This window comes from Scomber japonicus, chromosome 8 (assembly GCF_027409825.1).
Source record: "Scomber japonicus isolate fScoJap1 chromosome 8, fScoJap1.pri, whole genome shotgun sequence".
NCBI classification, from domain to species: domain Eukaryota; kingdom Metazoa; phylum Chordata; class Actinopteri; order Scombriformes; family Scombridae; genus Scomber; species Scomber japonicus.
This window is the reverse complement of record NC_070585.1, coordinates 23,348,756-23,365,478: the sequence shown is the minus strand read 5'-3', so window position 1 is coordinate 23,365,478 and position 16,723 is coordinate 23,348,756. Positions and strand designations below refer to the sequence as shown.

At 39.7% G+C, this 16,723-nt stretch overlaps 1 protein-coding gene across 1 annotated transcript in view; it reads left to right on the top strand.

The window, feature by feature from the left end:
• pcdh19 (protocadherin 19) overlaps positions 1-12,859 on the top strand; it is a 52,382-nt gene extending 39,523 nt beyond the window's left edge. Inside the window, exon 5 of the mRNA XM_053324398.1 lies at positions 10,874-12,859. Within this exon, the coding sequence (XP_053180373.1) occupies positions 10,874-11,433 (560 nt within the window). The 3' untranslated portion in view covers positions 11,434-12,859. The remainder of the gene's footprint in view (positions 1-10,873) is intronic.
• The last annotated feature ends 3,864 nt before the right edge of the window (positions 12,860-16,723 follow it).

The following is a 16,723-nucleotide window of genomic DNA, read 5'->3' as shown; positions in this document are numbered from 1 at the left end:
ACAGTACTAATAAGATGTTTCCTTTAGGCTATCACAAATCTTTCTGGGCATTAACCTAATTATCATATCACATTAACATATTATGTGAAATCAGGTTAATTTGAACCATGTAAATACTACAGTAACTGTTACAATAATCTGGTTATTTACAGAATTGCATTCATAGCATGCAGAAATACTCGTGGTACACATTTCAGGAAGCTCCGTTGTTGTTCCTTTCATGTTCATTTAAACAAGAGACAGAATTCACTGAATGGATGCATCTTGCCAGCCAAATGTGACTTTTCAAACCCCCGCTGTCCCCTGCCTCCTTAAAGGGGAGGATAAAAGGTAATAGGAGAGGTCGGCTGTTAAGTTTTATGGCAGACAGGAAAGTCTCCGAATGGCTCTTTTTAATGATGTGCCTGTTCTCATGCAGTCCTCGTTAAAGATTAGGCCAGAATGCATGCAGAGGACAGAGAGGGAACTGTGGACAGACTCTGCACTACCCCCAACATCTAGGATCTGCTGTGGGGGTCTTGGGCTCTTTTGTGAGTTCTCCGGCACATCTTAGAAACCCTGTGCTCCTTCTGTATTCAGCTCACATTAGCATCAGAAAATAAATAAAGCAAGCAATCAGGCCGTGACCTCTTATATCCACAGTGCTTCCAACCCACCCACCTCCCCCCTCACACACCCTCCACCTCCTCCTCCTCCTCCTCCTCCTCCTCCTCCACTGCACTCTACATACAATAGGTTTAACTAGCTTGGATTTGCAACCGAATGTCAAGCATGGTGTTTGGCTTTACCACAGGGCAGGTTGTTCCTTGGCTGTCTCCAGAGAAAAGGAATTCGAGGATCTAGAGGAGCGAAGGGAATTGGATCTTTGACACCTGTCACTTCCACTCTGCTGCACCTTGCTCCCTTGCCACACATAAGGACTTTTCATGTCACAGCTCAACATGTTATCATGAGTGGGCACAAGGCCTGAGAAATCCAATTACTACCACTATGTCAGACCCCTGCCATCATCCTTATGTATGCTATAGTCATGTTCCTCAAATCAGAAAAGATGTGCCTATTAGTTCCTTCTCTTTTCTTTTTCACCATTTCAATCTGTATGTCTTAGATATGAGCTGTAGTTCTTCTCATGGACTTACTCACTGCTGAAAATCGGAAAATATAGTGTAGCGCTGGCTGGTGGGTGGCTAATGCTACAGACATTGGCTCTGACTGGTTGATATTAAGTGGTATCATGGCACTGGCCTCACTGTGGTGATAATAGAGAACCTGGGAGAGAATCAGCATGCCTTCCAGAAACAGAATGGCCTTTGTGACAGGGAAATATATAAATAATGAAAAATATAGTATGAGAAAGGCTTCCATCTTACTTTTCCTCTGCCCAGTAGGTGTAAATCTAATGCATCTCCACACATCAAGGACATTGCTGTTTTTCCTTATTTATTTTATTTGCTGCTCGTCCCTGAGTGACATTGTCAGTCTGGTTCAGTGGGGAACAAGGGACTGTCTTTTCAAGTCATGATCCATGTCCCAATGTGGTCCACCCCCTATTACTGTATATATCGCTGCACGCTGAGCTTAACCTGCCCCTCATACTTCATACCACCACAATAACCATGTTTCTATGTCCTACTTCCAGAGGTTGTTAAAATTGTCGGGAAAAGGGACAAGTGGAATTTCTTTTTGAAAATGAAGATGAAAAAAAAACGAGAAATGAGAGAAAGTTGGAACCATGCTGGTGCTTTTGCGACAAGATAAAATGGAATATAAAACGCATAGTCCTGCCTGACACAAAGTGAACATGACTGAATGAGAAGGCACATTATATTAATTATGTAAGGCTACTCTTTTGAGGCAAAGCTGAAGCTCAGAGAGGGGAAGGAAATCCTTAGATATTGGTGTTTTTCCCAAGTGTGTCGTCCTCAATTGTATGGACATAGACACACTGACAGGCGCTGAAGTATTGTGTTTATTTCATATGGCTAATAAAATAGCAGTTGAGTGAGGGAAAAAAACTCAAAAAGGAACATTTATGAGACATTTCTCTTTATAACAAATATGTGAGGATATGATGGTTTCTTATTATTCATGGATTATAGATTATAGATTGTTTAAAACCATTAAATCACAAATCCATTTCTAGAAACATGATTATCTGTGTTTTCTGACTACAGAGAAGAATAAATAGGATCACAAATAGAAATCTTGACTGTGACTGTGAAACATATTTAATTGGCTTCCTAATTGTTTGAGATTATTATTTATTATCTATGTAAAGACTGCAGTGTTCTTTTTGTATCATTAGGTGCTAGCCGTTAGTTTCTCTGACATTGTATTTTATCCTATTTAGAACTGTTGAAACACTTATAGTTGCAGAATAGTGATTTATTCCAGTCAATAACACAACCAGAGATTCAGTTTAGGAATGTCTACTTGTCAGTCATTGTTTAGGAATTAGATCAATTGACTTGAGCGGCTCACCTCACATAAGCACTGTTTTATTTGTCACAGTCAATGATCTCACCACCATCCCCAATCCAAAAACTCTTTTCCTCTCCATCCCCGCTCCCCTTAAAGCTTTCATCTACCCTCCCAACCCCATTCACAGATGTAATTTAAGAGTTTCTGTCCCCCTTGCTTCACTCAGACTCAAGGGTTTAGGAGTAAATTAGCTTGCTAGTTCGGTCAAGCTTAAACACAGAAATGCTGCAGTTGTTCCTGTGTATTTAAAGATGTCCTCTGCCGATGCATTGTGGAGGAAACGAGCCAAGCAGGCAGAGGCAGGCGGTCTGGCTGGCTGGCTGGCATAGCGGAGTGGGCTGGTCTGCAACTGGGACGCCAACAGCCTGCTGCGCTGAGTTTTGGGAGTGCATTGTACTATTGTTGTGGGCCTGCAGTGCCAGAACACAGGTTAATTTGAAGCCCATCATTAGAAGGGCAATTTGGAAGCTGGGAATTGACAAGGGTGACATTTGCTGTGTCATTATAGTGAAGTACATCGCAATACAACACAATACTTGAACTACTGCATTGATCAAATATAAATACAAAGCTGGAAAATTAGTACTAAGTGCTAAATTAAAATTTGCACCCACTACTTATTATTGTTTTTGTTTTGTCATTTAGTAACCCGGATCATTTCATATCTGTATCTCACTGAAAGCAACCACAAACCATGAAAACCAAATTCAAACAGATGAATTCAATCAAATAAAATTGCCAGTCTCTACCGCCTTTTGAATGATTCCTCTCTGCGTGAGGTTTCACCACAATATCCTATTGGAACTGAAAATACATCAAAGTATGTGATGAATTCAAATAACAGTCTCATTTTGAGTCTAATTTTATTCTTTTTTTATTCTGTATCTTTAATATTTTGAAATAATTATCTCTTTAAAACAACTCATCTGATGAAAGTAATCACTGAATTTCATGCCTGATTAGTTTTTCTTGGAAATGTTACATATGGTCACAGAATTGACAGAAGAAAGCACAGACATATTAGTTATTTTAAAATGTGCCATTATTAGCTGTATTTATATAAAGTCAAACATTTTTTTTTTTTTTTTTTTAAGTATATTTTTTGGGCTTTTTTTGCCTTTAATGTTCAGGACAGTGTAGAGAGACAGGAAACAGGAGGCAGAGAGGGGGGAATGACACGCAGGATAAGACCGCTCGGCTCGGGATTCAAACTGGGGTCGCCTGCAACGAGGACAATAGCCTCAACATATGGGGCGGGTGCGCTACCCGCTGAGCTATGCTCAACCCCATAAAGTCAAACATTTAACCAAAGTAAGTAACCATTTACGCAAAACTTTATGTAATTATAATGATTTGACAACTTATGCCAATATGACATCAAATAAAACTGTAACTTCTACAAAGTTGTAACATTTGATAGTTACTCAGCATAAAACAACCAGCTGCTTGGCCATATTAGTGTGGAATAAATTAAAACAACAGTTTAACTCTTTCCTGGCCAGAAAGGAACAAAACTTATGCAGGCAACAATATAAGTAGTTTGCTCAGAATAACGGCATCACACCTGAACGAAATCTGTTATATCTGTGGTTAACTTTCTACCATCATGATCTGTATGTTAGTGTCCAATAAGGGAGGAATGGTTTCTCTCCCAAGTCAGTACATGTTCCTTCCTATCCTGTTCCTATCTTGTGGACATATAAGTGTGTTGTATTGGCACTGTTGCCTATTTGGAACCTTGTTTAACCTCCCTTTTTCTGTTTAACCCAACTTAGCCCCTTATAAAGTCATACTTCTCTTTCTAGGTTAAATCCGTTCAGAGTTTTTTGAGAGAGCTAACAAGGTCGAGTAATGTATGAACGCCTTGGCATGAATTATGATTTTTGGTTGATCTAAACACCCTACAGAACACACAATCATGTCCCTAGAGGTGAAAGAGACTTCTGCTGAGGCACTGCGACCTCTAGGTGCCACAGATGGTAGGAGGGCACAATAAGATGAGAGAACCCTCTCAGCAAAATAGTATTTGTTGCCAGGGCAATGAAACCAGCCCACCCACGTATGTCATCATGACAACCAGCTCACATCGTTTCCACTACATCAAGCAGTCCATTGGCTAGTGGTCCTGGTTTTGAACAAAACAGTGCTCTGCGATGACACAGTGATTTATAAAACAGCATAGCAATTGCTTTTTTTCCTCCCACTGCTGTTATACAGCTGTTAAACAGATGCTGTTTGTACCAATTTGGAAGCTAGTGCATTGTTTGTCAACACCAGTTTGGAAGTTCATTCTTTATACCAGGACCTGCTATATAATGTACATGTGAGGCTGGATGGGCCAGCGGTGAGGGAGGGAGCAGAGACTGTGGGAGAAAATGTTTCCTGAATGTGGCTTGAACTGTTGTTATCTTTTAAAAACAATGACAAGTACATGTGTAGAATAGCAAGTGTAAGACTAGTACAAAACTAAGTTAACGTGACATTTTGTATTAGCTTTTGGGAGGACACGGGCAGGCTTGTTGGAAATGACAAGCTGTCAGACACTCTTTCCAGTGCTAGATGGATTAGACAGTGAATCCGTCCATTCTTGATAAATTGACTGGTACTAATGCTCAGAAATAGAACCAGGGGCACATGAACCTCTGGCTTCACCAGCCACATGACAGTACTAACAAGACCACCCGGTGAGTCTAATTTCCTTTAAAATTAATATTTGACTGTAGAAGTGTAGAAGGAATTCTGGCCAGATAGGCAGAAATGAGAGGAAGAGATTTTTGAGTGAAGGATTTATTTAATTACACTAATGTACGTGAGACAGAAGTACTGATGAGATGAAAGAGGACAGAAGGAGGAGAAGCATAAAGGATGGGCTTTCGTGTAGAGCTGCAAAGGATGAATCAGGGGGTGTCGGGCAGGGGGGATAGCTTGATGTGACTGAACCAGATGCTGTGGGGAGAAAGAGAGGACTCTGTGCTGTGCAGAGAAGGATGGCTTGCGTGGCGCAGTAAGGGTGCCCCTCTACTGTTTGTAAAAACAAGACCATCACACTCCATCTTGCGGCTCCCGCAGGAGCCAGGCCTCCAGGCTGATTTATGGCCCACAGTCTGAATTGGCTGGCTGGGATGACAGCAGTGCTTGGACTCTCCCTGGTGAGTAGTGTAGAAGGCTGTTTGGCCAAGCCTCAGTCTCAGCTGGCCGTAGAACTGTCCTCTGCTGTAGTTAGGGCAGACTAGATGTAAAGCCTCATCCCCAGTGTTAGGATCAGGCAGGGGCAACATGGCCTGTTAGGTCTCAAACATACATTGGACTCTGAGCATCAACCAACCACAGACAACCACCCTTTATTCTGCTGGTGCCATATTTTCTGAATTTTCCTCCCATGTGATACTTCCATCAGCTTCTGCATCACAGGCTCCATCAAGACCCTGTAGTAACAATTTAGATTTAATCAATCTTTGCCATGTGACTGCCAGGATGGAAAATTAATATGGAGAGCAATTAGAAAACAGCCATTTCACTGTCAAAGATACGATGGAATAACAGGACGAGAGCAGAAAGTGGATGGCATTTAGCTACAAAGCCGTCCTTCTCTACTCCACTCAGACATGGCAGGCTCCCACGCTGTCCTCATAACCGGTCAGCTGGACTACGGTCACAATTATTTCTTTTTCTGAAGATTTAATACTCTAGAATTGTCTACCAGTCCAAAGCATAAATGGAAAAAGACACAAAGCATATTGACAGAGCTGCTGTTTGCTCCCTCAATCACCGGAGTTGAGTAATTGGCTTTTCACAGGCTATTTTTGATAGCTTTGTCACAGCATTTTGATGGAGTTTAATATCAAAGACAGTGAGGAAGAACAAGGAAGTAAGTGAAATCAAAGGGAATCATTAAAGAACATGCAGGCCACAAGTAAAGTGTATATCAAGGTTTAAATTGCCCTAAATTATTTCTTTTCATAACAGCTACATCACAGTAACATCTACATTACACTGTCTGTTCAGGAGTATCTATTTTCATATGACAGAAAAAAAATCAGGACATTCATTGTTAGCTCTACAACAAAAATGTCAGAATACAGAAGAAATACAAAAAAGTAGTTTAAGCCAAAAGTGGCAGACATTCTTGATAAAATGATTTATCATGCCACACTGCTGTTCCAAATTCTTTTTAGGGTTTATATGCTGTAAAACCAAACTGACTGAATTGTGTCATCCTCCAAATCCCCATCGTCTTGTGGCTCCAGTTAAAGTAAGATATACAGAATGAAGACTTTGTCACCTGAATCTGGGTTCACACCGACTCAACCCCTCCGTCTCCGGCCCTCCAATCTGGCCACATTTTATCATATTACATCATTGTTTTCAACCTCGAGGCTGTGTGCACTACATTTGGAGGGAAAAGCGCCTGTGTTTTCCAAGCAAGGCTCCATGTGTTAGCCAAACAGGACACGAAAGAGTTGGCGAATGATCAGGGAGTTTTATGGGAAGTTGTCTCTTTCAGTGAACACATTTGTGTCCCGGGGATTTTAGTCTTTTGCTGATTCCTTATTTTTTTGCTACATTAGCAACACACAAATATCACCTCCAGCTGTATGACATGAAGGGATCATTATATGCGGTGCACAGGGGTAAATTGAGCAATGAGCTTGTCAGGCTGTGGGATCCCCATGCTGAAGCCGAAGATCTGCATGCCGTAACTTGAAGTTAAGACGCCTTCATCTGATTGAGACAGAATTGAATCGGCTGCTGGCAGACTGCAGATGCTAGATGAAATGACAGGGGACATGTGGGTTTTTCTCCCTTTGCTGATGCGAAGTGGTGCTATTCCAGGTAACTACAAACAGTAAAACATGGCCAGCATTATCAGGAGAGTTTTGCTTTCGCATTTGAAGTGTCAATATTTATTATTTTCCGATGCATGCACATCATTACATACATATTTAAAGTGCTCGACAGTGTCTTTGCCAGTCTTTGGACCTTAATTCAGTATTAAAGTGCAGTATGTCTGATTTGATAGCAGCACTCTGTCACTTGATATACTTGATACATGGATTTTCTTTTTTTTGCATCCACTGCCAATAGACTGTTTGTATTCTAAATGTGGAGCACTAAAAAACAAAAGCAGCCTCCCCCTTCCGATGGAGCTCCCTCAGTAATTAATAGGTTTTAAATCATAGATAGGAAATGTTCCCAATGACATCCTGCTCCATACTGTACTTTACGTCTGTTCCTGGAACTGATTGGCAAGCTTATTTTCCTGATGACTTTGAATACAGATTCACTGCAGGAGGTGCCTTCACTCTCTGCTATTCTCTAGTTGTTGACTTCCAAGCTATGAAGCTACTGCTATGAAACCCATTGACTCATCTCTTACCATTACAGTTTGCTCATTTTTGTTTTGTTTTTTTTTGTTTTTTTGGGCGGGGGGGGGGGGGGGGGGGGGTTCTTTTTCGTTTTTGAAAATGGGAGGAGATTGTGTTTTGTTGGAGGTCGATGGCCTGCCACTTTTTTATTTAAATTTTGTTCTATTTTTTGTAGGTCTTTTAGAGCAACATCTGCGTTTTATGAAGCTCTAAGCAGAGGCAGGATGTGTGAGTGTTAATGGCACTTGGCTTTCATGACAATATCATTTACAACTCAGTTGCTCTCCCATAGACCCCTAAAAGAAAGCAGCAAAAAACAGCATTCACTGCATATGCATGTACTGCTCAGTAGAGAGCTTACAACTTGTGTATATTTCTTTGTGCCTCGAGGCTTTTCATGCTTTAGAAAGTGCTCCGGGCTATAGAAAAAAGCAAAAGAGGAAATTACATTCATTACCAAGATGCTTGTAAATCTTTAATCAGTGGAGAAAAAGATCTACTTTGTCAAACATGTCAAACAAGATTTTTTGAGAACAAGAATTACTAAAGCTGAAGTCTAGCATACAAGTTTATGTGTAGGCTATTAGATCGACATATATGTTAAAAATGTATATTACATGCTACATTGTTGTAATTGTATTACAGTTGTTCATTGCCTGCACTTTCTAAAACAGTCTTTTTACACATAAACTCTCCCCCTAAAAACAAACTACAGAATAATTTCAGCCAGTGCCCAAACACAACATATCCAGAAGCCCTTTGTAACCATCAATTTGTCACATCATAAAACACATTTCTTTTTTAACAGTGATTTGTAATGCTTTTGAAAGGCACAGACAAATAACCGATAACTCTGTCAGATCAAAACACATCTACAGTTAGTGTCCTTGTTGACTGAAAGGACCAACAATATATATTGTCATTTAAGTCATTTGTCATTGGTGGAAAAATATACTATTCAGGCTGCTAATATCTGTCAAAGAAAAGGCAGCAAAGGGCTAAATTCGAAATACAGCTCAAGACAAAGCAATAGGATTAAAAAAGAACATGGGATTTGAAAGGGCTTTAAAAAAAGACTATGGTAGTGGACAATCTAATCTACATGTGTAGGCATGTTTTTGTTTTTTTGTTTTTTTTTTTAAATTCATCGCTCTCCATTATGTTTCCAGTACCTGGTAAAGACTCTCTGTTGTGATTGCATTATTACATTCTGATTGGATCCCTTTTCTTTAAACGAATCCCCCAGCTTCATGCCTTTTGTCTCCTTGATTGCCGCCAGTGGAGTTTCTTGGACCAATCAGCGTTCATGCAAATTTATATGTATATATAGAGTTTGCAAGGAGTGAAAAATGTATTTATTTTTCTCATTCTGGGTTTTTAGTTTTATGAAAAGAATTTCCATAAACTAATTTCTATAAAATAATGAATATAATAGTAGGTGTTGAAATGAAACGACACGAGAAGAAGAAGGGAAGTATATAGAAAGGCTTTCCAATATATAAATGCATTTTTAGATGTCATGTCATATCGTGTAACTACAGTATGTGTGTGTGTCTGTGTGTGTGTATTTATATGATCAAAGGAAACTAATTCAGTGCTGCCACTGTCTCACTTTGGGGCATTCATGTGGACTTTGGTCACTAATGATCTGCATTCTTGGTGCTGGTGTTCATGTTTTCTGCCTACAGGCAAGATGATTATTTCAGAACTTCAATTCCCATATTTGGATTCAAACAGCCCATGATACCCTTTACTCATTTATTCAGTCATTTAGTCACTGTGTTATCTGTCAGTCTCATCAGATTATACTTTATGAGAGACAGCTCTGGCATATCTGCCCCTGAAAACCCTGTCTCCAATCTTTAAATATCGATCCCCAGGGCCTAAGCAGAGGTGCCTCTCATGAGTGCAGGAAAGAAGGGAGAAAAACAGATCATTAGTGATTTTAATTAGGTGATCTGTCAAGCTGCGATTGCCAGATGTAAGCGTATGCATTTGGGTCGATGGCAATCCCTCTCACAATCCCCTCTTGTCACCTTGGGCCTCTGGAATGGAGGATGGCTCTTGCTCAGATAGCGAGAAGCAGTGTGGGAGCTCAGAAATGTGTCATTGCATATCTCTGTGGCAGGTTCTTTCATAAGACTGGAGCTGGTGGAAACAACACTACAGCACAGTGAAGGAGGGGGGTGTTATGAAAATGAATTGTTATGTTTTCTAGGGCTCAATCATTTTGTAAGAGTGTACTATACATTTTTATTATTATGATCATTATTTTTCATCAAATCTACAGAATAGAATGAGTGCATGCATTGTAAATATTCTAAGCACGGAGTACTGGTCTATGGGCAATTGAAGGAGGTGTGTGAATTAAAACAAATTACAGCATTTTAATTCGAGGACAAGGGCATGACACTGTTTTTGTTATTGTAATGTTGCAAAATGGTTTTAAAAAGTCCTTCCCTAACACAACAAAGGCTAAAAGAGTGCAGTTATACAGACTCAGAAAAATCTTCTTTTCACTCCGGCGTTAAACATCATTACATATTTATAACTCGGCGCCAGATGACAAAGGCAGAGAGGGAGGGAGAGATGAACCAGGCAAGCAACAACACCGCAACTCGTCTGGTGTCTCTCTCTGTGAGATATCTGATTGCACTGTTTAAACCTGCCTTTCATCAAGTGTTGCTACAGGAAACCTAATTATATAAGAGCTGCAAATGGACTTTTGATTTAACAATACGTAATTTAATTGGCATATTACAAGTGCCCCAAACATTCAGCTATGGTTAGCAGTTAGCAGTGTTAACGGGACTGCAGTCTTGAGCAGATGCAGAAATGAAGTGCAAGTTAAAGCAACTCAATCGAAAATGTTTTACTTTGCTTGTTCTAATTATACGTTTCTGCATTGTTTTACATTTACTTATTCTATTAATTTGTGACTGACAAGGGATTCTTAAAAGGTGAAAGTAAAGTTGGTTTAACAGACAAATCTAACAATCAGTTTTTCTGTGTTTTTTCCCCCACAGATCCCAGTGAAGGCTTTCACTGCCAAGATGAGTGTCGCATCCTAGGCCACTCTGACCGCTGCTGGATGCCTCGCGTCTCCATCCCAGCACGTGCCAAGTCACCTGAGCACGCCCGTAATGTCATTGCTTTGTCTATTGAGGCCACCACAGTAGATGTGCCCCACTATGAGGATGGCACCACCAAGAGGACTTTTGCCACCTTCGGCAAGGATGGGCCTGAGGACGTGGAACGGGGCGAGATTAAGGGAAAGCGGACTCAGGAGTCTCAGGTGTGTAGCCCCAAGGCCAATGGAGGGGCTGTCCGTGAAGCTGGCAATGGGCGTGAGGCAGCTAGCCCCATTACTTCCCCTGTGCACCTGAAGAGCCCAATGTCCAAGCCGTCATCTGCCTACAACACATTGAAATGCCGCGACGCAGAGCGAATTGCCAACCACAGCCTGCTGCGGCAGCCGGAGGGGAAGGACAGTGAGCCGGCTGTCAGGGAGATCAACACGCTTCTCCACGATGGCCGAGACAAGGAATCCCCAAGCAGCAAGCGCCTGAAGGACATTGTGCTTTAGCGAGCTTCTCTATGACACACACCAACATGCTTACACACATACAGTGTAAACTCACATATATATACCCCGCAATAGCTGTGTGTACACAGAAGAAAGTCAGGCTGTGGAAGTAGAGAGACACACCCATTTGCAGTATACAATAACCAAGAACCAGCTTGGGCTGAGGATGATGAACTGTAGTATGCTGCAGCTAGTTGTGTGCTCACGCAGAGGTAGTGGATGTGGCTTTGTTGTAGTCGCAGTACTTTCTCCTTGTTTGCTTTTTGTTCAGTTTTCTTTCTATCAGTCTGCAATGAGTGGACAGGCAGGTTACTGTTGACTGCATGGACATGGCCAGTGGAAGTCTCCAGCCCTTGCACCAAAGCAGGACACTACGTGTTTGGACACCTGAGGTGCCAGTTCATAAGTACAGTTATGCCTTTTAAACTTTTGTATCACAAACTGATATTTGCCTTCTTTGGTTTTGCAGTTTGTTCTAGCTGCCAAAATCGCTCTGTGTTCCTTTGTATAGTGAGCTCCGTCAATGTAATAAACAAGACATACACAGGATTCATCTTAAAATATCCTCAATTTACTCCTTCAACAGTTTTCAGTGCATTCAGGAGAAGGAAAGGGAGGCTTCTCAGTCTCATCAGCCCCTCTCCCTGACTAATAAGAGAAACTTTCTCTGCGTATCCCTGAGGACATCCTAGTGTCATCAGACTGTGAGGTCTTTACAGTATTTATATTTTATCACGGATGGAGCTAAATGAACTCTCGCTATCTGCCCAGCCGCTCTGAACACTGGAAGTGGGACAGACAGATCCTTGTGTTCAAATTGAGTTGTATGAAAAAAGACTTAATGCTTTTGAAAATCTCCTGTGCCCAACCTTGATTGTAGCCAGTGGAGCACAAATTAGAACTTTGTGCTCTGGTCTTGTACTTTTTTTGACTTTTGACTATGGGGCTAGGATAGAAGGGATCGTCACTCATGTCTTGCTATGTGAAACTCTGTATAGGGTTTACTATTATCATTTTTAATAACCTGTTGTTATGTGACAATCCCTTTAATGTTTTGTTTCAAGAGAAAAAACAAATAAACATTGGTGTTCAACTGAAGCTACAGTAGCGTTTGTTACACAAACACAAAAATGAAAAAAAACATATATGCCAAAATATATTTTATAAATAATTTAAAAATGTATAATGAGAATATTTAATGATGTGTAGTTATTTTATGAGTAAGTTATACTTGAAATTAACTTGCTTTTGTTCATTTGTCCTTTGCTTTTATATTGAACCTGATTTGTTTTTTATTTTCAAAATGAACTTGGATTATTTTTTTGTTTACTGTGTGACCCCTGGCAACTGTTGACTTGCAGTCTACCTTGTTGTAAAGAGTTTCTTATTGGTCAGTTCTTGTGCCATCAAGTTTCTGTGTGGGCTACTAGAAAATGTAAAAAGACAAAAAAAAAAAAAAAAAAATACAAAAAAAAAAAAGCGATTTCAGCACCAACATTAGTGTGTCAGTTCAATGAGCTTAGAGTGAGATAGCAAAAGATACCAAAAAAGATGCAAACAAAACCGTAAAGATTGCAGGATGTTGCTTAATCTTAGTATCTAAGGAGGAGAAACAATGGCTCCGAGTGTTCACCAAGATGGTAACAGGGTTTCACCTATTTTATCTGTCGAATGAGTCAGCTTTCTTATTGGGCCCAATCAAGTTTAAACAGGACTTTTTCAGCTTCAGCTGAGGGTACATGGACATGCAGACTAGCTTTGCTCAGCACTGCTGACACCCTATGCCATCTGTGTTCAGTTGATCTCAAAGATAAGGTTGAGACCAGAGTGGTATAAACAAGGCTCTCCCCTCCTACAAGCACCACACAACAGACTGGGTGGAAGTGTGTTTGAATGAACTAAGGTCTTGGAAGAACCGTGTTGCACATCAGCAATGTGGTTTTATGTTGCTTTGCAGTAAACTATGTACAATGTGGAAAATATGAATGAAAATGGACAAATTGCATACAACAAACTAGATCTTGTAGCTGAATGTTTTGCTGGTCTCACCCATGGCTTCTGGCAACATGAAAATCGGAATAATCACTGAATGTATACAGCAGCTTATAATTAAACTATTAAATGTGTTCTGCTTCCTTGTCTTTACTCAACATAAATCTGTTTTAAAATCAAACTAAAATTCTCACTTTTTATGTGAGGCAGTATAAACTATAATGGTTCTGCAGCAATATTTTTTCAAAAGGGAAGAAATACATGTTTTAATATTTGATGGAAACATTTTGAATCCCTGAGTTTTGTGATTTCACTGTCACCATTATGGATTTGACATCTTGGATTTTTGGAGCCAGAAGTGACCATATTTGGACGAGAGTGTGGAGCTGATCCCAGCTCCTAGCTGCTCGCTCTGGTAGCACATTACATTTACAGTCTATGGTTAACTGTGATAATGCTAACGCTAATTTTTGCTACTGAAAAACAGGCTTAAAACCAATAAAATGTGCCTACAGGAAAAAACTGAACGACCAAATCTTTAGAGGGTCTTTTATAGGTGGCCAAAAATTTACAATTAACTTTCATGAACTGAAAACACACTGAAATAACGACATTACAGATGTACCTATACTGAATCTGAGGTAATGCAATGGTTACGTTATGTTATCAACATTATTGCTGTTTTAGCACCCCGTCCATCACACCATTAATTCATTAGGAATCGGTTTACTGATGTAATCAATCAAATGAGAAGTAGGGACATTTTTCATAGACTTTCATACAATCAGACTTTTTTGTGGAGCCAGTGGAGTCAACCCCCTGCAGGCCTTTAGAGACACATTAGCTTCACTTTTCAGGCAGGGAACTACATGCTTGGGTGGAAACAATTTCTAAGCTTCAAGCCTCTGATTGGCTATTTCCCTTGGCAACGGTTGACTGTCATTTGAGGACCAGTGTGTACCGTGAACTTCAGTGGTGAACTTCAGAGGAGCCTTCTATAATCTACAAATACTGATACAAAAGCAACCCCACATAGCATAGGTCATGCATTTTAGTAATTAAACAGTCTAACCCGAACCTTTTTACAACATTTAACATCAGGCTATTCATTTTGTATTTTGCTTGGAAAGTGGAAGCTAGCAACCAAGGCTAACTAGCTTCCAACAGGACAATGGAAGCTAGTTAGCCTAGCTTAAGTAACTGGTAGTGATTTGCATTAGATGTTCCCTTGTGTTTACTTTATTTTAACACCTGCTGAGTCATCAACAGCTTCTGCACACTCAGTTTGTGTCCCACATTAGACAAAAGAAAATGTCTAGTGAGCATCAGCTGTCTTTTTCATGGGTTCACATGATGGCAAATTAGTAGACAGTCAAAACTACAGGTAGTCCTGTAACCTCAGCCCTCCTTACCACATGATTTGAATCATCATACAGAAAGTAGTAACATTGAGTAAGCAGCTGCTAACAATGTTGGCCCCTCAGCCAGCCAACAACCTGTGTGACTGTAAGAACTGAAATTATATTAGGAGCTATTTTTGATATTTTTAGTGCCCTTCCACACTGAATACTAGAAGCACTGACATTATTAGTCCATCCCATCTAGAATAACACTACTGAAGGCTTTCACTGTAGAAGAAGGAATACAACCACAGTAAGTGCAAAAATCTAATACAACTGAAAGGATATATGGCTATACCGATTTTTTAATATTTAGATATTAGTTTGACATCAACATTTGAGTTTAATTTGCATTGAAATGACTATGAATTAACATAGATAATCTGAAATCAAACTAATGACGTGAGTGTGTGCTATGCATCAAGTTTTGTATTTTAAAGTATTTAACCTTGACATAATTCGTTTACAATCTGTAATATGATGTGACTGTCTGAGAAGTGCTCTTTGAAAAGCATGATAACACGTGGAGTGATGGCTATACTATCTGTCATGATAAAATGGAAATTAACAGTTTCAGTTGAGGCTGGATCCAACTCTACATTAATATTCCATGCATTCACTGTTGCTCTTTCCCATTATTTCCAAAGCAGACCTTTGGGAATGTTCCAACAAGTGATGTAAGTGTGTGCTAGTGTCTATTTCTGATGGTAGTGCTCTTTTCATTTGTTAGAGTGGGTCACACATGCCATTTTTAGGACATTAAACATCCCCAAATGTCTCTCAAAATCCTATCCTACAATACAGACAGTAATCAGGTAACCCAGTATTGTGGCTGTTTGTGAAAAAAATCATAACATTTAATCTATATATCTGTGTACACAGGCAGAATTTTTTTTTCATGAAACTCAGTACTACTTTCAAATTAATATATTTCAGTTGAAAGCATCTTTTGTGCCTGCACCACGTACAGCGCTTGAGCACTAGTCTGGTGGGCGGACTGGAGGACTCAATGCCGGGAAATATTTTCCTCACTGTCACTTCCTGTTAAGGATTTCCTTTAATGATATTGTTAATATTTCTTAAAACAAAAACATGAAAGTGTCCTTGATAACTCAATACGATAGGTTAATGCTATTTCCATCCATTTGAATTATTTTTGGCCACAGTATGAAATTAAATGAATCCCACCAACGACTGACAAGCCAAAACAGGAGATGAACGCGTCAAGTCCGACCACAACACAATGCCCTCCCCAACCTTAACCTACCTTTGCACTAAATTGCATCAAATTTTGCACCATAGCCACATTAACGAGATGAAGATGGGTTGTCAAACAGTCTACATTTCATATCACTCATTTAATCTCTGCACTTGTCACCTTTCATATATGTCATCACTTTAGACTGAGCATTGCCTTCACCTTCACTGTTACATTATTCAATTATTTATGCACTTGTCACATGTAATTTTTGCTCTTGTCACCTTCATATATTTAATACACTTCATTTCTTTGTCCATAGCACAATCCACATTTCCTTTGTACAGTCGATATATTTCAAGTTTATATCCCGTTTCAAAAGTGTTTCTTTTCCATTCTGTAAATAGATTTAAACATTTCAAGTTGTTTGTGTAGTTATTTTCCATTTCATTCTCATTATTATTACATTACATTTCTCTATCATCTTTTCTATCTTCTGTTACTAAGACACATTCTTAGTATGCTTGCATTGGCTAATGAAACTGATTCTGATTGAATAGGCTTTGTCATTCTGGATATGTTGGATATTTGCCTGGGCATCTTTGCAGCCTGGTTTCCTCCTTAACTATAATCAAATCAAATAATTCAATTAATGATGATTAAAGAGATCATAATGCCTTATATGTTGATACTGATGTTT